The sequence below is a fragment of the Gavia stellata genome, chromosome 15, assembly GCF_030936135.1.
Source record: "Gavia stellata isolate bGavSte3 chromosome 15, bGavSte3.hap2, whole genome shotgun sequence".
NCBI classification, from domain to species: Eukaryota; Metazoa; Chordata; class Aves; order Gaviiformes; family Gaviidae; genus Gavia; species Gavia stellata.
In genome coordinates, this window is record NC_082608.1 from 768420 (window position 1) to 792521 (window position 24102).

General features: G+C 53.7%; 1 protein-coding gene across 1 annotated transcript in view; it reads left to right on the forward strand.

The window, feature by feature from the left end:
- CPNE2 (copine 2) overlaps positions 1-21558 on the forward strand; it is a 44106-nt gene extending 22548 nt beyond the window's left edge. The window contains exons 6-15 of the mRNA XM_059825022.1: positions 603-692; positions 934-1032; positions 3855-3941; positions 4707-4766; positions 7216-7349; positions 8164-8218; positions 13754-13805; positions 15035-15168; positions 19922-20158; positions 21172-21558. Of these exons, the coding sequence (XP_059681005.1) occupies positions 603-692; positions 934-1032; positions 3855-3941; positions 4707-4766; positions 7216-7349; positions 8164-8218; positions 13754-13805; positions 15035-15168; positions 19922-20158; positions 21172-21279 (1056 nt within the window). The 3' untranslated portion in view covers positions 21280-21558. The remainder of the gene's footprint in view (positions 1-602; positions 693-933; positions 1033-3854; positions 3942-4706; positions 4767-7215; positions 7350-8163; positions 8219-13753; positions 13806-15034; positions 15169-19921; positions 20159-21171) is intronic.
- Positions 21559-24102: the final 2544 nt, after the last annotated feature.

A 24102-nucleotide genomic window follows, 5' to 3' on the forward strand; every position in this document is an offset into this window, starting at 1 on the left:
TTTCTCCAGCTCGGGCAGCAGATGTTAGGCAGATGAGGCAAGAGAGCTGGATGTGCCCAGGGCTGTTTGGCTCTCGCGGCTGGTTGCGGCATCCCACTGCTCCATTTCTCGGTGGTCCAGATGGATGATCCATCGGTGATCCATCCAGATGGATGTAGGCTGCACTGGGATGCTGGGGGGGAGTAAGCGATGAGTAGGGTGCAAGCAATGGGATGCAGAGGGCATAAATAGTAGCTGGTGGCCTCGGACTGGTGGGGTAAGTGGTTGTGCCCATGCTCTGGGCATGGTTGTGCCCACGCTGCCCAGTCTGCTGGGGCTGTTTTCTCAAGCAGGTTTGTTTAATTGCCCCCAGAGGTGGTTAAATCACCCAACATGATGCAAACGAATCTGTTGTAACTCAGGCATGCTACAGCCCGAGGAGCTGCTGTGTCTAAGCTAAGGAAGCAGAAGAGGGCTGAGATGGGGCTTTCTGCAGCTTGCCTGGCCTGCCCCACCGAGAACCTGGTCCAGGGTCGCTCTTGGAGACGTGTCCCCCGCTTTGTGCCAATGTCCCCTTTCACACGTGCCCATTGTAACGGCATCCCTCCGTTCCCACCCCACAGGTGATCAAGTACACGCTGGACCCCGTCTGGAAGCCGTTCACTGTGCCTTTGGTGTCACTGTGTGACGGAGATGTGGAGAAGCTGATAAAGGTAAAGGGGGGCCCTTTGGCTTGTATTGTGGTGGTTGGCCTCTGGGATCGATCGTTAAACATCTAAAACTCCGTGGCTGGTTTATTAAAAAAAAAAACAAACAAACCAAATCAGAACCAGCCCCAAACCCCCCCAAAAACTTGTTCGGGGTCTCCAACAGGAGTGGTTGGGAACTTCAGCAGGTCTCCTCGCAGGAGATAGTTACTGTGTCTGAGGCTGGTTTGTGCTCCTTCCACCCTAGGTGATGTGTTACGACTACGACAGTGATGGGGGACACGACTTCATTGGGGAGTTTCAGACCTCGGTGGCCAGGATGTGTGAAGCCCAAGATGCCTTTCCGGTGAGTGCCGACATGTTTTAGGGGGAGAACAAGGAAGGGGGTCCTCAGGGCTGGTGGTGGACTTTGGTACTTGCACTGAGACCCTCAACCTGTGCTGAGAAGAAGCCAAGTCCAACCTCCTTTCTCCTCCCACCCGCACCATGAGTGACCCAGGCCACTGTTGTAGCTAAAGCATCTGAGCTAGAGAGAGGGCTGAAAATCGGGCTCTGCTGAGATGACTGAAGCAGCACCCGTGATTTGGGGGGTGTCCTGTGGTTTGGGGGGTCAGAGGGGAGGTGTGACATGGTACTGGGGCTGCATCTGCTGCAGGGGCAGCCTGGTCCCTGGGAATGACAGCTCCTGTGCATCTGTGCCCAAAGGTGTCCCTATCTTCTCCCTGAAATGCTGGACAAAAGCCTTGGCAGATGCCACCTGATTGAAGGCATGTCGTGAAGACTCCTGGATAAGCAGAGCTTTTCATTGCCGTCATCACTAGGATTACTAAATCAAGAGGAGGTCTTGGCCGAGATGTAGGGGTGTGTAAAACAGAGTACAATGAGAAAAATTTCCGGGCTGGAGAAACCAAGGCACAAAGGCATGAAGTGTCCTGTCCAGGACTGCGCAAGCTGATGGTGCCAGAGGCAGGTGCTGAGCCTGTTTTCCCACTGGATTTGCAACCTGCCAGCCTAGCAATCAAATTTTCATTTGTGCTGCCGTGCCCCCGTGCATAACAAGGGTCGAGCTGGGGATGGGCTCTCTCTGCCTCTTTCCCTTGCCCAGCTTGTCGTGAAAGGTTGGGCACCCTCCATTCCCCAGTAAAGCTGTTCCCCAGCTGATGCCACGCTCCGAGCGGAGCTGCCGTGGGCTCCGGGCGGAGGAAGGTGGCTCCGAAAGCAAGCAGCTGCTGCTCGCCACCGCTGTGTATCACCCTTCAGCATCCCTTCTCCTGGGGTAGCTCCTCATGACCTGTGTCACCCTTTCAGGTGGCCATGCTGATGAGGGTAAATACAGGAGCGAGGACGGAGATGCTGTCCCCGGTATCAACACAGGGCAACCCCTGGTATCAGTACAGGCTGGGGGATGAAGGGATTGAGAGCAGCCCTGTGGAGAAGGACTTGGGGGTGTTGGTTGATGAGAAGCTCCACATGAGGCAGCAGTGTGTGCTGGCAGCCCAGAAAGCCAACTGTATCCTGGGCTGCATCCAAAGCAGTGTGGCCAGCAGGTCGAGAGAGGTGATTCTGCCCCTCCACTCCGTTCTGGTGAGACCCCACTGGGAGTACTGCGTCCAGCTCTGGGGCCCCCAACATAAGAAGGACATGGACCTGTTGGAGCGAGTCCAGAGAAGGGCCACGAAGATGATCAGAGGTCTGGAGCACCTCTCCCATGAGGACAGGCTGGGAGAGCTGGGGTTGTTCAGCCTGGAGAAGAGAAGGCTCCGGGGAGACCTTATAGCAGCCTTCCAGTACTTAAAGGGGTCCTATAAGAAAGATGGGGACAGACTTTTTAGCAGGGCCTGTTGTGACAGGACAAGGGGTGATGGTTTTAAACTAAAAGAGGGTAGGTTTAGATTGGACCTAAGGGAGAAATGTTTTATGATGAGGGTGGTGAGACACTGGCACAGGTTGCCCAGAGAAGTGGATGCCCCATCCCTGGAAACATTCCAGGCCAGGTTGGACAGGGTTTTGAGCAACCTGGTCTAGTTGAAGATGTCCCTGCCCATGGCAGGAGTGTTGGAACTAGATGATCTTCAAAGGTCCCTCCCAACCCAAACCATTCTGTGATTCTATGATTCTATGCTCTTGCTGTAGACCAGGCACAACATGCTGGCGTGCTTGCAGCACTGTCTGAGATGGGGGGAAAGGCTCATTGCCATTTCCAGGGCCATCACCGGGCTGGTCTGAGAAGGTCCAGGGCCATCACCAAATTATCTGAGGAGGTCCAGAGCCATCACCACATTATTTAAGCAGGTCCAGGGCCATCACTGGATGGTCTGAGCAGGTCCAAGGCCATCACCAAACGATCTGAGCAGGTCCAGGGCCATCACTGGATGGTCTGAGCAGGTCCACGGCCATCACCAGGCTGGTCTGGTCAGGATGCTGGGGGAGGGGGCACAGACAGGCCACCACTGTCCCACGTGGGAGACATGTGGACCCATATGGGAGCTACCTGCTGGCGGGTCTGGGCTGGACCATCTGCATAGGCTTATTCAGAGTTAGGGGATTTTGTCAATAGATCTGTATTTTGATTTTGTTCAGTCAGTGAAACGCAACGTTCGCATTCAGGAAACTTAAGGATTTTAGTATTTAAAATTTTCCCATTTTTCTGCAGCTGGAAGAATGGACATGACTTTCTCTCTGTGCTCCCCCTGCCCAGTCCTGCCCTCTCCCCCAGACCAACCTGCATGTAAACTTTCTTCTTTGCCAAGAGGGTTTTTTCAGTTTTAGATTTTAAAAAAAAATTGAAATATTGCAGAAATTTTCTGAATATTCAAGAGGCATTTTGTTTTCCCAGAGCTTTTCAGAAAAGGTGGTGGCCTGCCCTAATTATTCACGTGTTTGACCCGTCCCATCTCGTAGACCCCCGTTAGCGTGTCCCAGCTGCCACGCGCCAGGTTGTGGGCACTGTGCAAGCCCCTGGGAAGGAAAAGAAGCCCCTTCCCAAGAGGTCCTGTGCCTCCATTTCCATCATTAAATAGCAGTAGCTCGCCGTGATTCATTTATGCCTCTTCAGCACTTTGAAACACGTGGAGGGAGGGTGCCCGCAGGATGTGGCCGCTGGTGGCATCTGCAGCCAGCCGGCAATGCCCAGCTCTCACACCGGTGTCTGTCTCTCGTGTGTTACAGCTCGAGCTAGAATGCATTAACCCCAAAAAGCAAAAGAAGAAAAAGAATTACAAGAACTCTGGGATCATCATTGTCAAGTCCTGCAAAGTGAGTACGATGCCGGGATGTTTCCTTCTGCTCCTCACCGAGCTCGGGTCTTCCCAAGCTCCCCCCAACCCCTCTGCCTCCAGCACCCTTGTGTTTCCAAGTGCGGGACGCACAGAGCATGAATAAAAAAAGTGTGATTTCCTTTCTGCTTGCGTTTCTCTCCACTTGGGGCATCTGATGTTCTGAGTTGCTGGTGCCACCTCACGCCCGGGTAGTCACAGACCCAGGAGGAGGTGTTCAACAAGGGCAGCGTCTGCACAAAGCCCAAGCTGTGGGTGCTTACCCACTGCTTGGTGTCTCCTTGGGGTCAAGGGTTGGGTGCAGGTGGGAGAGGTCCTTCTTCTGAGCTGAGGTGTTGGTGAAGCCCTCCCTTTGTATGGCAGCAGCACAGCGGGGAAAGCGCCAACGCAGCTCTTGCCACATCACATCTGCAGGTGGTGTGAGACCGTTTTGGCCATGGGGAGAGGATCTTCCATTCAGTTCACCATGATGGACACTTCCAGCTCTCAGGGATTCCTGTCCAGGCCTCCCACCCCAGCTTTGGACCAACACATGGCCCTGCTTGGCCCCACGTGACTTGTGAAGTGCCAAAACACTGCTGTGGGAAACCCAAGTGGTTCTTCCCATTGCTTTGCCACGTGGCTGAAGGTCCCTGAAGGCCCAAACTCGCAGTGACCGCAGGCTTGGGCACTTCCCGGGTATTTATTTTTTTTGTTTGGCAATGGTGAAGATTGCTGAAATACTTTTTTTTTGTTTTTCTTTCAGATAACCAGAGATTTCTCCTTCCTGGACTACATCCTGGGAGGCTGCCAGCTCATGTTTACCGTAAGGACTTTTGCTCCTCTTTGCCCAGTAATAGTAACGTGTATGTAATGGTCAAAACTGGGGAGGGAGGTTCCGCGTGAGACTTGGCACCAGCTTGGGTGGCTTTTCGTGGCAATGAGGAGCTGCCCCTTTTTGCTGTTAATCCGTGTGGTTTTGGGGTTTTTGGGGGTCGTTACTGTGATGCTCAGGTGCGTCCAATAGCATGAAGGGAGCTGGCTAGGCTTTGGCTGAAGGTCAGACTCACACAAAGACCTTCTGACCCTTCACAAAATGTTGCCAACTTCTCTCCCCATCGCAGGGTTTAACCACCCTCCAGTTTTTTATGGAAGCTCTCCTTCTTTTGAAGCCAGCTGAGAGGCTTTGGGCTGTTAATGAGACGGTTTTCTGCATTTTTACTGCCATTTCCACCTTCTTTCAAGCTGGACCACAGCTTGTCAGGAGTAGCTAACCGAGGACGTTACAACCCCGAGTGAAACCGCCACAATGCGGAAGTGGGGTTCTCAATTTCTGCAAACTTTTCTGGTGCGGTATCCGGAGAGCTGTGGGCATTCGCAGTATTTCAGTTTGTATTTTGTTGTTTCCTCTAAAAACATGACGGGGGGGAGAGTAGGAGGAGGAGGTAGAGTTGCCATAGGAACAGGAGCGATTGGGAGAGCTTTTTGTGTGCCGTTCTGCTGCTGTGTGCTACGGTCTTGGTGCTGGAGAGTGAGCAGAAGAGAAAATCATTAAGTTTATTGGTAGCACGGAGCTCTTCTGTGAATTAGGCTCGAATGCAGAAATCTCCCCCCCCATCTAAAGAGCTGCTGGTTATTGGAGGGTTTCTCCCCCTCCCAAGGCATCTTTGGTCCAAAAACCTGGGTGGGTTTGTGATGGGTGCAACACGGCAGAAATGCCTGAGCTGGGAGGAGGACACTGCCACACGCACCTCTGCAATTTGGAAAGACCACTGGTGCCCTCCCTGCCGAGGGAGACGGTGGGGAGAGAAGGGCTGAAGCCACAGAGGAGAGGGGCGTTGTGCCCGGCCACCTGCCTCGTGCTGGAGGCAGATCACCTGCGTCCCTCTGAAAACTGTTGCCCGAGTGCTGCTCTTGGTGGCATTGCTTGCACGAGCAGGGCACGCGACTGTCTGACTCCATTGAGCCCCCTCCCCGAGCCTCAGTTTCCCTCTTGCTCTCTGACTGTGCCCATGGTGGCTCAGCAGGAGCTGGGCGCAGGGACATAGGTGTTACAGCAGTGAACCGTGGGTTGGTAAGGCTGAAAGGTTGCTTGACGAAGAAGTTGGGTTTTCATAGAACCATAGGATGGTTTGGGTTGGAAGGGACCTCTGAAGATCATCAATCCAACTCACCTGCCCTGGGCAGGGACATCTTCCACTAGACCAGGTTGCTCAAAGCCCCGTCCAACCTGACCTTGAACACTTCTAATGATGGAGCACCCACAACTCTGAGTAACCTCTTCCATTGCCTCACCACCCTCATTGTACAACATTTCTCCCTTATCTCCAATCTAAACCTACCCTCTTCCAGTTTAAAACCATGTCCCCTGGTCCTGTCAAGCCTGTTTTACCAGCCACGCTGGCACAGGGTGGTGGCACGTCCTGGGCTGTGACGTCTTCTTGCCCCAGCCAGGCCAAGGTCCCTTCTCAGCCAAATCGCCATTCATCCTCTCCCGTTACAGATACAGAGCAAAATCCCTTGCGAATCCCCTGAGCTCAATTTAGCTGGCAGAGTTATTTTGGGTTTTGCCTATTTGCTAAGCAAACAAAGCGAGTGCAGTCATGCTGCCTGCTCGCCTCTTCCCAACTCTTCCTTCCCAGTCATTTCAAATCGGGTGGCTCAGCGTCTCGCTGCTTCTGACCAGATTTAACTGGGTCTGAGATAGGCATTTCTACAAATGTCTTTAAATAGAAAGCCTAATTGAGGAGGGAGAAAAATGAGTGCCTTGCTGACAAAGTCCCCTGAGAACTCAGCATATATTGGTCCCCAGGGAAGCCTAGTGAAGAGCGGCTGCAGGGAAAGCTCCGCATAGGGTTGTGACTCTTTGGTCAAAGACCTTGAGATCCAAATGCCCAGGTGGCCCTGGCTGCTTTGGTGTCCATGGGACTACTCAGTTCCTGACCTTAACGCCTGGGAGATGGGCAGCGAGAGTCCTGAGCTGGAGATGGTGGCGGCTTGCTCCAGCAGCAGAGGCTGCTTTGGGACACTGTATGTGATGCTTGCTGGTGAAAAATGCAGGTGTAATACTGAATGGCTTTGCCTAACCTAGTATTTAATCAGCTTTTTTTAGGGAAGGTGAAGAGCTGGACTTTTGTTAAACTTCTTCAAAAGTTTGAGGTTTGGGTCTTGATGGGACTGTGTGTGGACCTCAAAGGCAACGGGGGCTCGGTGGCTGGGTCTGTAGTGGTGTCTGCTAACGGAGGACGGCTCTGTGCTTCTCTCTTGCCCCCCAGGTCGGGATTGACTTCACAGCCTCCAATGGGAACCCGCGAGACCCCTCCTCTTTGCACTATATCAACCCCATGGGGACAAACGAGTACTTGTCGGCTATCTGGGCTGTCGGCCAGATCATCCAGGACTATGACTCGTAAGCACTGTGCCCTTCCACCTCCACCCCTGTTTTGCAGACATCTCCCGGGCTTCCCGAGGGGCTGCTGGGATGCGTGTGCCTTGATTTCCCATCTGCAAAGCCAGGGCTAAATAATACCTTGCTTTTGAAAAGCTCCTTGTGAGAAAATTGCCATATACCTTGGGATGCAGGAGGAGGAGAGGGTAAGGACAGGGTTTCTCCTCTCCCCGCATCGCCGCCGTTGAGAGGAAGGGTGCGTTAGCAGAGGTGGAGGATCCTTTACTGGGGGCAGCTGGAGAGCAGCCGCTTGGTGCTTTCCCGGCGCAGAGGCGGATGCCCTCAGCTTGCTGGTATTTGCCATTGGCAGCGGCACCGCCAGGCTGAGGTGTGCGACACAGGAAAATACCATCTTAGACATCGGGAGAGAAAACAAAACACAAATCTGTTGGTCTCTCCATGCTGGCTTTTGTGACCAAAATGGATAGTTAATTTTTTAAAAATCTCCAGGGTTACACGTCTGCAAGAGACTGGGGTGTCTGGGCAAGAGGATACTCCTGATCCCTGTGGGTGACAAAGCAAAGCTGGACTCTTTTTTCTCTAAATATCAAAGCCAAAGGGGAACATCTATTCTCTCTCTGTTCAGCTCTCATGATTTTTAAAGGCACTGTGTTGTTTTGGGAGAAGGGAAGGCTGGCACCTTTCTTAGCTGGCGCTTTCGCTGTAGCTGGGTGTCGGGCGGCTGGAGGCAAGGGGAGGCCGTAGCAAGAGCCGTGCAAGCCGGCTCCGTGTGTGTAAATACAGCCATACATATGTTTTTCTTCTTCTCTTTTAGAGACAAGATGTTTCCTGCCCTGGGATTTGGCGCCCAGCTCCCGCCGGACTGGAAGGTGAAGTGTTGTGGCCATCTGCGTGTTTGAGATGGGTTTGTCCTGATATTGCCTGGGCAGGACCGGAGCTGCCAGGGCTTCCCAGCTGGCTCGGTCAGGGAAAAGCTGTCGGGCACAGGGGGAGTGGGTGGACACGGGATTTCAGCTGGTGGAGACTGAGATGTGGCAGTGTGGGTGGGCAGCGAGGTGGGGATGGAGGACGGGCAGCCTGTTCCTCCCTTCTAAGCTGGCATGAAAGCAGCAGCTCCCTGGCATTAACGGGCAGAGCCAGGCGTTGATTCATTTTCCTGGCAGGAGGCAGGAACAATTCTGGGCAAGGGAAAGGGCCCCTGGATGAATGTGTCAGACGGCGGCAAAGTCTGGAAGGGAGCTGGGAGCTGAGTAGCCTCGACGTGATGTTGCACGGGCAGAGCTTGGAAGGACTGGAGCAGAGGGGCTTTCCCAAAAGCCACCTTGATCTTTTGTTGGGATTAGGCGCCGAAGGGGTTAAAGGCACCCCGGTCCTGCAAGGGTGTGAACTGGAGCATCCGGCTCTTCAGGCGGGATGCTGTGGACAGGGGTTGGGGCTGCTCCTGCAGCCTGTGCGGGCTGGTGGGGAGCATCTTCTCATGGCTGAGAAGATGCACTGGGACACCGCTGCCTTTCGTTACTGGCTGGGTCTTTTAGCTGCTCTTCGCTCACACCCTAAATGTGCGTTTTCTTTCTGCTCACTGGTTTTGAGAAGTGCCCAGCTTCGGGCTGGGGCTGAACCTCGGCGAGCCTTTTGTGTTCTTTGGGAGGGGAGCTTTGCTCTGGGCTGAGCGCATCAGGGCACGTAAGTCACGAGCGGCCGTGAATTGGGCTGGGAAGCTCATCGCTGCCAACCCTCGAGGCTGGGGATGTCCTGCCCGCTCCGGCTTTGTGCTTTTCTCTGCTTTCCTGGCAGCCAAAATTCATGTGACTCAAGTGGGAGCTCTCGCTGTTTGCCAGCCACAGGAGGAGATCCCTCCATGTGCACTTTGGAGCTGATTCATCCTCCTTGGCCGGCAAATGTCTCTGGTCTGTCACTTCACCACTTTCGGTGGGGAAATCTTGGTAGGCAGCTTCCAAGGACTAACAGCCAGCTGCCGTCAGGGATTTATTACTTGGATAGAGGAATGGGAATGGAAAACGCAGTGGGGATGGAAAGGGTATGGCGGCTCGGGCTGCTGGGGGAATGGGTGAATCGTCACGGCGAGCATCCTGCTCTGCTGCCAACGTGTGCCGTGGGAAAGGCATCGCTGGGCTGGAAAAGGCCGTTCCTGAAAGGTTGGAAGCAGATACTGGGTCGAGGATGCTGGCAGGGGGGGCAGAGGGATGCTACTCCTCTTCTCCCCCACGGCTGCCTCCTGCAGCCTGCCGCAGAAATATTTCCCACCGCTCCCACAGGCCTGGGGATGCTCTGCCAGAAAAAACACCTCGTTTTCCCCCAGAAGGATGTCTAATTCCACGTAAACCCCAGCGGAGAGCAGCTCTCCCTCTCCAGGAGCTTGGCCCGTGCCTAAAGGTCACCCACCCTAACGCCTGGGGTGACCCATCGGTTGTCTCATGTTAGCAGTGGGGGCATCCCCCATGTACCGCCCCGCACCGCTCCAGCCTGGGGCTTCATCACTCATTAAAGTGATGGCTTGGCTCACTCGTTAAAGGGGTTTTAGCCATCAAGGCTTGTTGGGCAATTTCAAAGCCAAAGCAGCAGTTCTTCATTGAAACCCGTGCCCTGCGTTACAGCGGCGGGGAGCAGCGTGGCCAATGATAGGCCCCGGGGGACACACGAAGGGCGGCTGTTGTACTCGCAGACCAGAGTGAAAATGGGGAAGAACGTTAAGAGATAAAAGTCACGTAACTGGCACTTCATGCTCCCGTTGCCATGGCTCCCCCAACGCTTCCCAGGCGCCCGTTGGAGCGAGATGTTTTGCACACAAAAGTCTCGTTGGAAATGTCAAAGAACATCTTGCCGTATAACAGCTCTGTACAGAGCCTCGAGCGGTTTCCCGGTAGGGAACAGGAGAGAGAAGCAGATGGGTTGTGGTTTCTGGGGGATGAGCAAAGGCAAGGCGGCAGCAGAGAGGGTGATGCTTGACATCGGAGCCCCACCAGTTGCCCTGGGTTTGGGAGATAGAATCATAGAATGGTTTGGGTTGGAAGGGACCTTTAAAGCTCATCTAGTCCTACCCCCCTGCCATGGGCAGGGACATCTTCAGCTAGATCAGGTTGCTCAGAGTCCAACCTGACCTTGAATGTTTCCAGGGATGGGGCATCTACCACCTCTCTGGGCAACCTGTGCCAGTGTCTCACCACCCTCACCATAAAAAACCCTCTTTCTTATACCTAGTCTGATGGGGTCGGCCAAAGGAAAGGTCTTTGTGCCCGCAGAGCTCAGCCTCTCCAGCCAAAGCTGGCAGCTTTGCTGACACGCCACCCCCCAAGGCTTTCCCTCCATTTCCCTTTTTTTTTTCATATATAGGGAAACTGAGTCATGGTAGGGGTGGGATCACTGGGGAGGTGGCAGAGAACTCTCTGCGGGGTCGGTTCTCCGGCACAGGCATCTGCGAGGCACGTCCGGAATTCCTGATGGGAAAAGATGGAGCTACGGCCATCCCCATCCAGGACTGGAAGAGGACACAGCCTGGCTGCAGATGGACGTCTCACCCTTTGGGGTGGTTTGAAGGAGTTTCTCCCTGTAGGTTACCGGTGAATATGATACGTGTAGGTGCTCCATATACATTTAATTGGATGCCACAGAAACTGTTTTTCAAAGTACAAGCTAAATAGGGAATGAGATCCTTTTTTTGTTGTTATTTTGAAGTCCTCCTGTTGAATTTTCTAGCATATAGATATATATATAAACTGTAAAAACTCCAGAGGAGGTTTTGCAACACTTATGCCACGCAGGGGGTCTGCTCTGTAGATGGTGAGGAACACAGCTCCAAACCATTTCGTTGGTGCTTAAAAGAAAGAGAAACCCCTCTTTTGCACTGCGAAACATGGAAGTATTTTTGCTTGCCTTGTCTATAAATACTCGTATGGCAGAATTTTGAACATCTTCCAAAAAAAAAAAAAAAGTGAGCCCTTTACAACTGAAAATCAAGAAATTTGAATTTGCATATATTGCCCAAAATTGAGGCTTCTACAAGAAAGGGTGTATGCAAAACACAGTCATGCGTTTCTAGCCTCTGTCGCTAACCCTGGGGTTACTGGTGGCTGGGAGCGTGACTGGTTGCGCTCAACAGGCATGGAGAGACCCAAGCGGGCTGTTGACGTTCATCGGTCCGACAGCTCGTCAGCTTTGCAGCACGGGGAGGACTTTTGGTTGACCTACTTTTGTTTGGTTGCTATTTCCCACCCCACAGCCTCTTGCAAAAATAGTTTCTGCTGTTTTCGACACAATGCCCAGTATAATTGGAAAGTCTGAATCAGATGTGTGTTGCTTTTGCAGTCTCAGGAGGACTTCTGCTTCACACGGCGCTTTAGAGGACAGTCATTTTGCCAGCGTTATGAATACACATGTCCCAAAGCCATCCCCTGGCTGAGAAGCTCAGCAAACCACCACCCTTCTGAGAGGGAGAAAATATCCTCGTTTTGTAACTCTGGCACAACCAGAGTGGGAGCTTTTTTGTTTCAGAGCCCTTGAGCTGGTGGCCTGAAAGCCCAAATCACCCCCTTCAACCTTCAGAGCTGCTGAAAGCGGCAGTCGCGTGTCCTTGGTGCTCCAGAGCGTCTGTTTGCTTCTTAAGGTGCCTAAATTGCAGGCAGCAGAGCGAGGAATTCCTAAGCCCCCACAACTGATTGTTGTTTCCTAAGCAAGCTGTTGACCCACGCCAACTGGCAGCATTTGTACTGGAGGCCAGGAGTCCTGACCCTCTCTTGCACCCGGGCCGTTGAGCTGCCCTGCCTTTGCTGGCAGAGATAAGTTCAAAGCAACCATTGGTGGCCAAGAAGGCCAACAGCATCCTGGCCTGTATCAGAAACAGTGTGGCCAGCGGGAGTAGGGAGGGGATCGTGCCCCTGCACTCGGCACTGGTGAGGCCGCACCTCGAATGCTGTGTTCAGTTTTGGGCCCCTCACTCCAAGAAGGACATTGAGGGGCTGGAGCGTGTCCAGAGAAGGGCGACGGAGCTGGTGAGGGGTCTGGAGCACAAGTCTGATGAGGAGCGGCTGAGGGAGCTGGGGGTGTTCAGTCTGGAGAAGAGGAGGCTGAGGGGAGACCTCATTGCTCTCTGCAACTACCTGAGAGGGGGTTGTGGGGAGGTGGGTGTTGGTCTCTTCTCCCAAGTGACAAGTGATAGGACAAGAGGAAATGGCCTCAAGTTGCCCCAGGGGAGGTTCAGGCTGGATATTAGGAACAATGTCTTTCCTGAGAGAGTGGTGAAGCACTGGAAGAGGCTGCCCAGGGAGGTGGTGGAGTCACCATCACTGGAGGTGTTCAAGGAACGTGTGGACGTGGCACTGCGGGACATGGTTTAGTGGGCATGGTGGTGTTGGGTTGGTGGTTGGACTTGATGATCTTACAGGTCTTTTCCAACCTTAATGATTCTGTGATTGCCCAATGTTTTGTGGTTTCTGTCTGCAGGGTCTTCCCGTGGAAGTAGATGAGGAAGGTTTTGTGATTTGCAGCCAGCACTGCTGTTTGGTTTCTCTGTCCGGGCAAGTGCCACGGGCCAGGGACAGAGGTGTGCAGGGCTATCTGCTGTTGCCAGTGTCCCACAGGACCTCCTCGTGAAAGCATCTTGCTCAGCTTGGGAGGAGGTGGTGGAAAACCCGAAGGATCTTGCACCTACCTTGGAGGAGGGATGTTTTCATGGTCAATGAAATCCAGCCCAGACTGTGCTGGGACTTGCTGTCCACCACACCCAAGCATTCATGTCACCTCTCCTGTGCTGCCTTTCACCCTCATGATGACCCAGATGATGAACCTAATCATCTGCTGGCTCTGTCATGGTAGCTGACATGCCACATCAGGTCTTCAGCCCAGCTCACTCTGTGGCTGCCTCCCTCCTGCTGTGCCATGCCACTTGCAGAGAGTCGGAGAACCGGGATGCTGGCAGAACTGGGGCTCCCTATGACGTTAATTGAGTTTTCTCCCTTTATGACCTGCAGTAGGATGAAGTAATTTCTCCTAGTGACTGGTGAGGTGGCCCAGCTGGCTGAGAGCATCCCTTCTGGGTGCTTTCCCTCTGGGCAGCCAGCGGGCAGCCATGTGGACAAACCTGCTGTGACAGCTGTAGAAGAATGCGTGATGTGATAATTTCAGGTGGCTCCATGATGGGGGCATTGAGGAATCAGTCCGTCCTCCGATGCCGCTCCGTCCTGACCGTGTTTGGTTCTGCTGCTCCTTGCTGTTTGGGTAGCAGAGTGCTGGGAAGTGTTGCTGGCCCAGCAGGATGGACCTGCGGCCGCCGGGTCCTGCCCAGGGGAGCATCAGACCCAAACCAGCCTTGCAGCATCAGCTAAACCGGTAGCGAACATCCAGCCCTGCGCTGACCCTTCGTGTTAATTTGGGTCTTTTCTTCTCCACAGGTATCCCACGAGTTTGCCATTAACTTCAATCCCACAAACCCGTTCTGTTCAGGTAAGCATCTACCAGGTCTTTAAGAGTCCTTAGATGCCTTCAGTGTCTTCTGTCCTTCCCTCTGCATTTCTCCAATAGCATCTCAGGGATTTTTCAAGGTCTGTTCAGAGACATTAACAGTGGAGCAGAACACGTGCTAAGGGTGTGCTCAGAGGAAAGCACAGAAAATTTGGGAGTGTGTAGGAAGGCCCAGGGTAAAATGCAACTGGATTCAGACAGCATAAAATCCGCCTTTGCGCCAAAGTCTGGTGTGTCCTACCAGATGTCTGCGGCTCCAGCAAGCCTGCAAGAAACACTAGGCCTGTTTAGCAGATGGGGAATTCAGACTCAATGCTTCATTTAGCAACTGAGAGCTGATCACAGCCATGGCTGAAGAACTGCTCCAATCCTCAGTGGTAAGGGCTACCATGGGCTGCAAAAGTTGTCTGCTTTGACCTCTGCTTTACCCCAACGAAACAGGGGCTCGGGCAGCCTCCAAACCTCACTCGCTGGTTCATGAAAGCTTGCTGTGAGCATCTGCTTTTCTGCTGCCTTTGCTTCATTCAGTCCCTCTCCGGTAGCTGTAAAGAATTCATTGGACCTGATTTATTGCAGGCATTACAGGGTGCAGAAGCCACAGTCCTGCAACTCTTATCAGTGACAATTCCTTCCCAAAGAACGGCGTATCAGCTGATTAATTCATTTTTGAATTACGCACCCATTCATCCTTTCAGGAGAGCAGCCATTTACCCTGTTCTGGTGCAGCAGAAGCTGATCACAGCTGATCACAGGGTCTCCGATGACCTGCGGGTCCCAAACACAGTTTGGGAGCTCAGAGGGTTCTTCTGGGATTGTTTTGCTTCTCTCTGCTACCTCTGCTCCACGTCTGCCTGGTTTTTAGTTATGCTCAGAGACCAGGAGCTGCTTTTCTTTTTGCTCCTCTTCTTTGGCTGATGCTGAGATTTCTGCAGAAACGCAAAGAAAGCCTTCTTTGACTGTGGGCACTATGAAGGCTGTCTTACCTGAGAAGGTTTGAGGACCCACTGCAAAGTGACGAAAGAGCAAAGCCCTGGTTTTAGACAATTTGAGTTGAGGTGGATGAAACTTGTGGAGCTGGATGAGTTTGGGAGGGGGGAAATAGTTCTAACTTCAGCTCCCATGGCAGCGTTAGCTAATGATGCTTAATTGGACTTGTGGTTGGCCTGGGCTGTGGCACATTGTAATGCCTGGCTTCTCTCCTTTCCCTGAAGGTGTGGAGGGCATTGTCCAAGCATACTCGGCCTGCCTGCCCCACATCCGCTTCTACGGACCCACCAACTTCTCCCCCATCATCAACCACGTGGCCCGCTTTGCAGCTCAGGCCACCCAACAGGAAGCTGCATCCGTAAGTCCGTAAGATCCCATGATGCGATGACAATCCTGATGACTTTGGGCAGGGGAAGGCAAAGCCTGAGCTTGTTTTGTGTCTTTCCCTTCGCTGCGGGCAGGGAGGCAGGGTCCTCCCACCAGGACCATCCCTGGGGTCCCTGCAGCTGTGGGCTCTCAGTTGGCTGTCGTCACTTCAGACGGAGAACGTAGAATCATTGCAGATGCTTCTTAGGAAGAAAAAAAATAACTCAAAAACTTGACGACAGTCAACAAAACTGCAGCTGTAGAAAATCAGAAATTATTGGGGAGAGAACTGAGACGAGGGTGGGAGATGCCATGAAGTGGGCGTCCCTTGGATTTATACAAATGTCTTGAGCACCATCTTAAATGTTGGTCCCCTTATCTCAAAGAGGATCAAACAGCCCTGGGAATGGTGGCAAGAGAGTTGGCCAAGACACTCAGCAGCAGGGAGCAGCTCCCGTACGAGAAGCAATAAGGCTGAGACCTTCCAGCCTGGCAAGTCAACTGGGAACATCAGAGATGCATAAAATCATGACTGGTGAAGAAGTGATTGATTTCTCCCTAATTCTTACAGGGGAGGCCAGCAAGGCCCCCCAGGAATGGCTGGGTGACGGGTATCCAACAGGCCAGCGTGCAGTGGAGTCAGGGGGCTGAGACCACCCCGGGACGTTGCCTGGGGCTGAGGACTGTGAGGGTCCGGAGAGGGAAGGGGTGTGCTCATGGCAGACCCAACCGTCGGGGCTGTTCACCACCGCACCAGCATGGGCTCGGGAATCTCTGACACGTGCCGGGCAGCAGCTGGCAGGAGATAGGAAAGGACAACTTTGTTCTCTCCTAGTTTTTTTCCTAAAACATCCTCTGCTGAGCTCCAAGGGGATTTGCTCTAAGGAGGCAACCTCTGTCCTTATGGATAAGGGGGGAATGATAGTCCTGAGGAGCGTGGTTCTTGCTTTCAAAACAGCCTCCTGCTCCTGCGTGCTGCAGGACCGTCCTGGGGCAGGACAGAGCGGACGGTCCTGGGGTCCCCGGGGGGCACTAGGATGGTGATGCTGCTGCCGTAGCACGGGTGGGAAACACGAGCAACAGGGAAGATGTTGAGCATGACTTCAAACCTTTGGCTTATTTCCCTTCTACACACAACAAACAGTTGGAGGACGCATCTCTCTCTCCTCCGTGAAGATCTCCTGGGGAGATCTGGGGGTGCACATCCAGCCTTGCACACAGCAGCAGGAGAGAGCAAGCCCGTGCCGTGGCATAAAGCATGTTGGTTCTGATGTGGCTGATGGCCAAATCTGAACCTTTTGCCAGGAGAAGACCTTTCTGCTATTCCCCTTTGAATAGCTTTTTATATTTGAGGGGGAATTGCAGAAAACCACGGGATGACTCGGTTTGATCATTGTTTTTCACGCCACTTGGACAAGCAGTGAGCTCAGAGCCAGGCTTCAGGTTCCCGTGCAGCCACTCCAGCCACTCGGCAGTCCTGGAAGTCCCCGTTAATTAGTCCATCAGACCGTTCACATCCATATGTCAAAAAGCTGCTCGTTAGTGCAGGGGCCCTGTACGACCATGCTCAGTTGCGCCGGGCCACGGGGAAGCCGGAGCCAGCATCATTTTGGAGAGCAAGACTGGTGGTTAGAGGGATGCCGGGATGCCCGTGTGTGCCGGGAGCTGCAGCCGTGGGTCCGGCTTTGTCGGTGGTGACCGGGTTGTCCATTTAGGGGTGCGAAGAGCATCTGAAGACTGAAAGATGGAGCTCACTTGGGTCCCTGTGGCAGCAGGCTGCCCGCAGAGGACGGCAGGTCTGGCCCCTGGGTTTTGCTGGCCAAAAGCAGCTCAGCTTAGGCATCGGCACGTGCGTGGCAGGAGCTACCTCGGGGTAAAAGCTTCCCCGATTCCTGTCTGGAGCAGAGCTGGATCACACCCGAAACCTCCTCCCCAAGGAGATCTTTTCCAGCCTTGCCTTCGGCGCTGTTGCTCTTCCCAGCTCTGGGCACAAGGAAATACTGAATTTGGTTTAATTCAGCACAAATCCAGGTCGCTCCTCATTTTTTCATTTTCTCTCTCAGCGTCAGTGGGGGAGGGAGAAGCCCACAGGCTCCGCACTGAGCAGAGGCGCTAATCGTATGCAAATTGCACCCCTCCGTTGGCACTAATAGTTTAATCAAGGGAGATTTTAAATAATGGGCACTAATAGTGCCGTCAAAGGCAAGTCTGGGTTGGCTCGGTCTTTTTTTTTTTGGAAGCACAAGGCGTTATTGATGAGGGATCTGGCTCCCCCGGGGTCTTCTCCCCTTCCGTCCCATCTTCAATGCGTGCAGCAAAGCCACCCCTGATGCTGCCGGCTTCGGTGGCTGCCTGGACCTGCCCTCCTCTTCCTCCCGCTCTCGCTTTCTCCCAACATTTCAAATAAAACCAAAAAAACCCTCGTAGTTTTTCCATGGCAACACGGATCACAAACACAGGAGCTGTCGGCTCTTAAGGGATGGGAGGACTAAAACGTGTCGGGGTGGCGGGGAGAGACAGAGGGATTACACACGATTTGACTCTCGGGGAAGGATTAATAAGCTTTGGGGAATTAAAACACCCCTCTCCAGCAGGGTCCCTGTACCCAAACCTCCCCTTTTCTTACCGAATGCTGTTTAATGCTGCCTAATCCCTTCAAGTCCTGCTCACGCGCATGAGCCAAATTGCTGATATCGTTAGCAAACGATCAGGAATCATCCCTGAAGCCCCCGGTGGATTCAGAGATTGGCCATTTTAACAACAAAAAGAGGAGAAAGAGGCAAGGGGCTGCTGGGTTGGTGTGCTGATGGAGATCCCAGCCTGGGGGGAGCCGGCCGTGGGGCCAGCCTGGTCCCTGCCCCAGCAGCTCCGGTCGCGGCTCGGCAGAGGTGGCACCTGGCTGGGTACCGCGGCTGGAGCCCGGAGCTGCCGCCAGCACCCCTGCCCCGCTGCCATTTACTGACACCACCGAACTTGTCATGGCTCCTTGCGGACTCTCCCGCCGATGCCCTCCCGCGGTGCCCGCCGCTCCCTTCTAGTAACGATGCTCCCCCAAGCTCACCCCACTGCAGCCCCCCGGGCTTTGAGGCTGACCCCCAGAACCTGCTCTTACTCCACTTGGCCTCTGAAATATGTCGTGATAAGCGTATGATGAGCTCTGCTGCCTCCTCTTTTCCTGCATACTTTCCAGCATTTTTCTGTGATCCCGGTATGGATTTCACAAAAAAAAAAAGGGAATAAAGGGAAATAGTCCTTTCTGGGTTTCCCCTTTTCGACCCCACACAGGGGAGGAAAGGGGGGAAATCAGCTCAAAGTCGTTCCCATTATCAGTTGCTCTCCTCAAGGTTTTACTCTTCCTCCCGTACTGGTGCCCAGACAGGATCAGGCCCCAGTCGCTTGTTCTGCTTCCAGCGTTGACCAGTGCTGGCCACCACGTAGGAGCACGCAGGTCTTCTCCTGGAGTTTAGTCTTACCCTTCCGACTTGGATGCTGGGCTCCTGCTCTTCAGACCTACACCTCCCCATGATTTGCTCTGAAAAGTTCGGATTTAGGGAAAAACGAAACCCTGGGCAGTGCTCTGCAGGCAGGGCTAACGCATCGAAAGGGGTCAGGGGCGGGAAGGGGCTGGCTGCCTGCCCTGGCTCTGGGAAAAAACCTCCTCACCCGCGTCCTCGGGTTGTGTTTAAGCTCGACCCAGCCCCATTCGTACTTGGAGTTTGGCACCAGGGAATGTTGAGGGAAGACGACGCTTAGGGGAGGTTTCAGGAGATGTGGGCTGGAGGAAGACCAGGAAAATGGGCTTGGGGCTGCGTTCCCTCTCTTGCTTTTCCAGGACGGCTGCGCTAGCGGTTTTCAGAGGAAATGGAAAGAATGAGGAGAGGAACAAAGGGCTTTAATGCGCTTAAGTGCTTGTTTTCGTCATTTCTCCAGCACACGCAAGTTGTGTAATGTGCCAAAATTGACCCATTACTTTCCCCTGAGGCGGAGGAGATGGGCTTTTCGGGGGTCTGCATGCCCCAGATTTGCTGAGCTGGGTCCAGCAGGACTCTCTGTCCGCCCGTCCCTCCTCCCCCAGCTCCATGGACCGGTGCCGTCACCCTCCTTTCCCCGCAGGAAGGGGAGCGGGTGCTAACACTTCTGCTCTGGCATCCCCCCAGCTTTCCGGTACCCTCTGCATCCCTCCCCTTGGTGCCTCCGAGACCCACGGCTTTGTACAGGAGACGGACAAGCCCCGAGCATGGGGCAGGCCCCCTGCTACACCGTAGCCCAGCACTGGGATGCAGGAGATGCTCCCCATCGGCACAGGGACGTGTCAATGGGGACCACCCCAAAACGCACCCTGCTGTGTGCGGGTAGGGGGAGATTTCATCTCCCTGCTGGGCTCGTGTCCTGGCCCCAAACTCCTCCTGGCCGTGACACAGAAGCTCTGCACAGGCTGGGGTTTTATTTTCCGATCATTAAGTACAGTAAATCAGCAAAATATTTGGGCTGGGAGCTGGTTTGTTGTTTGGTTATTATCTTTCAAAAACCAGGGGGAATGGGAGCACCTGAAATTTCTGGGTGCTGCTGAAGGGGGGTGATGCCAGCGGTCCTGGGAAACGGTGAACCTCGCACTCCCAAATTCCCAGGGGACCTGCCTCGCCCCAACGTGCGGAGCATCCCGGCTGCTCGTGCCCCGCAGGCTCTGGCCCGTGAGGGTGCCCCAGCATCCCACTGGGTCTGACCCTCCGCCCTCCCCTGCGCAGCAATACTTCATCCTCCTCATCATCACGGACGGGGTGATCAGCGACATGGACGAGACGAGACACGCCGTGGTGCAGGCGTCCAAGCTGCCCATGTCCATCATCATTGTCGGGGTGGGCAACGCCGACTTCGCCGCCATGGAGTTCTTGGACGGGGACAGCCGGGTGTTGCGCTCCTACACCGGCGAGGAGGCCGTGCGCGACATCGTCCAGTTCGTGCCCTTCCGGGATTTCCGCAACGTGAGTGTGGGTGGCGGGGAGGGGATCGCAGCAGAAATGGGGTCTCAAGCCTGGCAGTGACCCTGGATGTGAAGCAGCCCTGCTACAGGCGAAAGGTAGAGGGCTGGCAGCCACCTGCCTTACCCTGGCCCTAAACGCCACATCCCTCGGCGATGCTAGCCTGGACCACGTAAATCTGCGTTGCAGGCAGGGGCAGGCAGCGGCAACAGTGCTCTGCACCTCCATAGCGTGCGCCATCTGAGCATCCCCCTGTCTCCACCACCCCTCGTCAAAAAAACCCGGTTAATTATAGCAGGGTCCTAGCAGCGAGCTGGGGCGGTACTGGGCTCGCGTCCCTCGCCCCGGTGCCATGCCAGTGTCTCCCACTCAGGCCTCATCCAGCACCCATCCTGTGCCACGTGCCGAGGGCTTAATGCTGAATTGCCCCAGCCCCGGGGGTGAGCCCTGAGTCCCACCGGCCCCCTCCCAGCGCCTGTAGAAAGGGGTAATGCCAGCACTGACCCTGCACGTGTCCCCTCTGCGGGACGGCTTCCCGCTGCCCACTGCCCAACGCACCGTTGTGTCTTGGAAAAGGTTGATGAAGGAAGGAAAAAAAAGAAAAAGACAAAATGAGATGCAGTTCTCTGCCCATCTCCATCGGCCAGGAGTCAGCGCTGGGTCGGACGCTGCTGCTGGCGCAGGATTGCCAGAGGATGCAGAAAATCAGCCTGTGCTTATCTTCCCTCTTTTTTGCAACCGATCAGTGTATTTCCATTTCACCTGCTGTTACTCAATACCTGTTTTTTCTAACCTACCGAGGATGTTTTATTCCTCCCTAACCATGAATTATCTCCGGGAGGGAAGGTGTAGTATAGAATATAATCCCAGCTGTATAAAATGCTGGCTGCCAGTAGACTCTAAGGGGTTATTAAATGAAACGCCACGGTCTGGAGTTGGGGACAGCCCAGCCACGTTGCCTCGGTCGGTCCCCTACGGCCGTTCTTACGCCGGGGTTTGTTTCTTTTCGCCTGCAGGCCCCCAAGGAGACCCTGGCCAAAGCTGTTCTGGCAGAGCTGCCCCAGCAAGTCGTGCAGTACTTCAAGCACCAAAACCTGCCGCCCATCAACTCGGAGCCCGCGTAGAGCTGTGCCAGGCTGCACCCTCTGCATGTTGCCGAAGCCCGTTGGTCCTACCGGAAGCGCATGTTCCACATGCTTTTAAGAGAAGAATACCCTCCCCGAAACACTTTGTACTTCTTAATTTAATTGCTAAGTTCTTAAAACTCATCCCAGAGAAGCGTCTGGATTCATTTTGTACAGTCCCAGCCCGAGGTAACACTAAGCGGCCGGGCCATGCCCTGGTGCTGCTCTGTTGAGTCACTTTTCAGTATTGAATGTACTTTGTATAATTTCAGTGGAACAGGATACAATTTTTACAATCAAAACTTGCTTTTTCCAAGCAACAAAATGCTTAATATATTATTATCATTCAATGAACTGGTCATTGTATAGTTCATGTATCTGTGTTGTACCTGTACCTCTGTCATGCTCTATGTTCATTTTTATACTGTGTACATGTTATATTTGTTATACTCAGGTTAATAAAGAAACTCGGACATTTAAAACAAGGGTCTCCTGGCTGGGAAGGTCTGGGAGCGTGGTCAGTGGTGCTGGGTGTTTGAGTCACCCCGACACGCGCTGTCCTGGTCCCCCAGCCGCTCACCCTGCGCTCAGCCTTTCTGCTGGCTGTGCCGCGGGATCAGCCCCAGGCCATGAACAGCAGCGTGCCGGAGGGTGATTTACCGAGGGCGATTTACGGAAGACGGAGATGAATACGGATGTCTGGGGAGGGCAGCATCCCCTCACCCCCCATCAGCTCTCTGCGCCTGCCGGAGAGGAGGGCAGGGGGCTGGGGAGCGTACACACACCTGCATGCTCGGGAAGACACCAGTGAACCCACAACAAACTGGCGAAGGGAGTTTCACGGTTCACTGCTGCTTCATCTCTAGAAATTTTTCCAAGTCTGAGTAACAAAAGCTCCCAGCTGCCTGGGAGGAGATGGGCTGGGTAATGAAATCCTGCTCTCCAGCAGCTCCTTTGAGCTGCTCATCAGCAACGTGCTATCTTCAGCGCTAATTGCTGCTTTCTTCTGTTGTTAACTAGATTAAGACCTTTGGAAGCCGGTAGAAAGTTGACTCTACTGCAGGGATCACCAGCCTTACTCCGAACTCAAGCAGACTCGACCTCTCTTCTCCCCATTAGCGAAAGCGCTTGCGGTGGGAGGTCGGCGTCTCTATGTAAAGCCTGGAGCCAATTTGCACACGCGCGTGCTACTGGCTGTGCTCATTGCCACCGACCACCGCCAGCCAACGCGTGGTCGTCGCTGCTGCCACCGAGTCACCAGCATGCAGGCTGCCCTGTGCGGTCCCACGGCTCGGCCGAAGCACGGAGCCAAAGCTGATGGTGAGGCCTCGAGTCAGCTCCCAGCATGGCACTGGGTGAGGCCCCATCCCTTGGGAGAGGTGGCACTGCTCCGTGAAACATTTGCCTTGCAAAGCCCCATGGAAAGGAAAAAAAACAACCAACAACCAACCATTTTCCAAATGGAGAAGCAGCCTTTGAAGGGTGGCTCGTTTAAAAATAATGCCGTACACAGCTCAGCTTCCAGATCAAAGTCTGTGGCTCTGGAAAAATTATGGTTTTTTCCGTTCCATAAGAGTACCTCACATGCAGCTGCACTAGCTAGTAAGCTCTTCTGCTAGTAGAGTGTTTGTGGGGGTTTGTCGTTTTTTTTAACACCTCTCTGAAGCTTTAACAACTAGCACAGACAAGAAGCAGTTTATGAAGCTGTCCCTGGGGAGGGGATGAAGCACACACTATGCAGCCATGGCAAGGAGAGAACAGTCTTAAAAAAAAAAAAAAAAAAAGAACAAACAAAAATATCTAAATCCACCACTGAATGACAGAGTTGCTGGAGCCAGACATTCTCCTCCAGCACGTCGGCCCCGGGGCAAGGTTACTGCCACAGCTGCCGTTTCCAGAAGGTCTGATTTATCCTCCATCCCTCACACTCTTCATGTCCCAGCGTGTCTCCCGGTGCACTTGAAGTATTTTAACGTCAGATGGCTTTTGACTGTAAGAAGGTAAATGGGACCAACGGACGGAGTGACGAGCTGGGACAGCTCTGCAGTTTGTTTACAGGGGCCAGGCCATGAGAACAGCAGAGGTGACTCAGACTCAAAGGCTCGTGTGAGCTAAAGGCGTTCCCTGAGTGCCCTGTTCCTGCTCTTCTGGGAATAAGAGGAAAGCAGGAGGCTCTCACGCCTGCTTTTACTCAATCACATCTCTTCCTGGCCTTGCATGGTCCAACGTAACCACCAGCACACCCTCCCGGCCTCACCCGCAGCCCCCGTGGACCACCACCACCACCACCACATCTGCCCACAACTGGCTGCCAAATCCCACTATAACTTTCTAAATCAGCCATTTTGGGTGCAGCTGTGCAAAATATTACTCAGGAAAATGGTCCCAGCGTGCTCACAGCCAGGCCAGGCTGTTCTGACTCTATCAAGAGATTATTGATCTAGGTTAATGCCAGGGAAGGACACCTACATCTCTCACTCCAACTGCTCACAGCTCTTACAAATGCAACTTTCAAGAAAAACAGGCATTTTTTTGTGCACCACTTTCATTTCACTCCATAGCTAAGTACGATGAAAGTCATCAAAAGCAAAGCATTAGGGAGGCAGCAAGAGATCTATTTTCCACCTGAAAGCACCATAGAGTAGCTGGAGAAGAGGCAGGAGCAACTCCGGAGCAAACACAAGAGGTGCCCAGGCAGCCCAGAAGAACAGGGGAGGAATTACAGTGTGTTTGTGAGGATCCGATTGTGGAACAGGGTTGTGCAAACAGAAGGGGTATTTGGCTAAGGATAGCTTCAGCGTGAGCGTAACTCTCCTTGTTCCC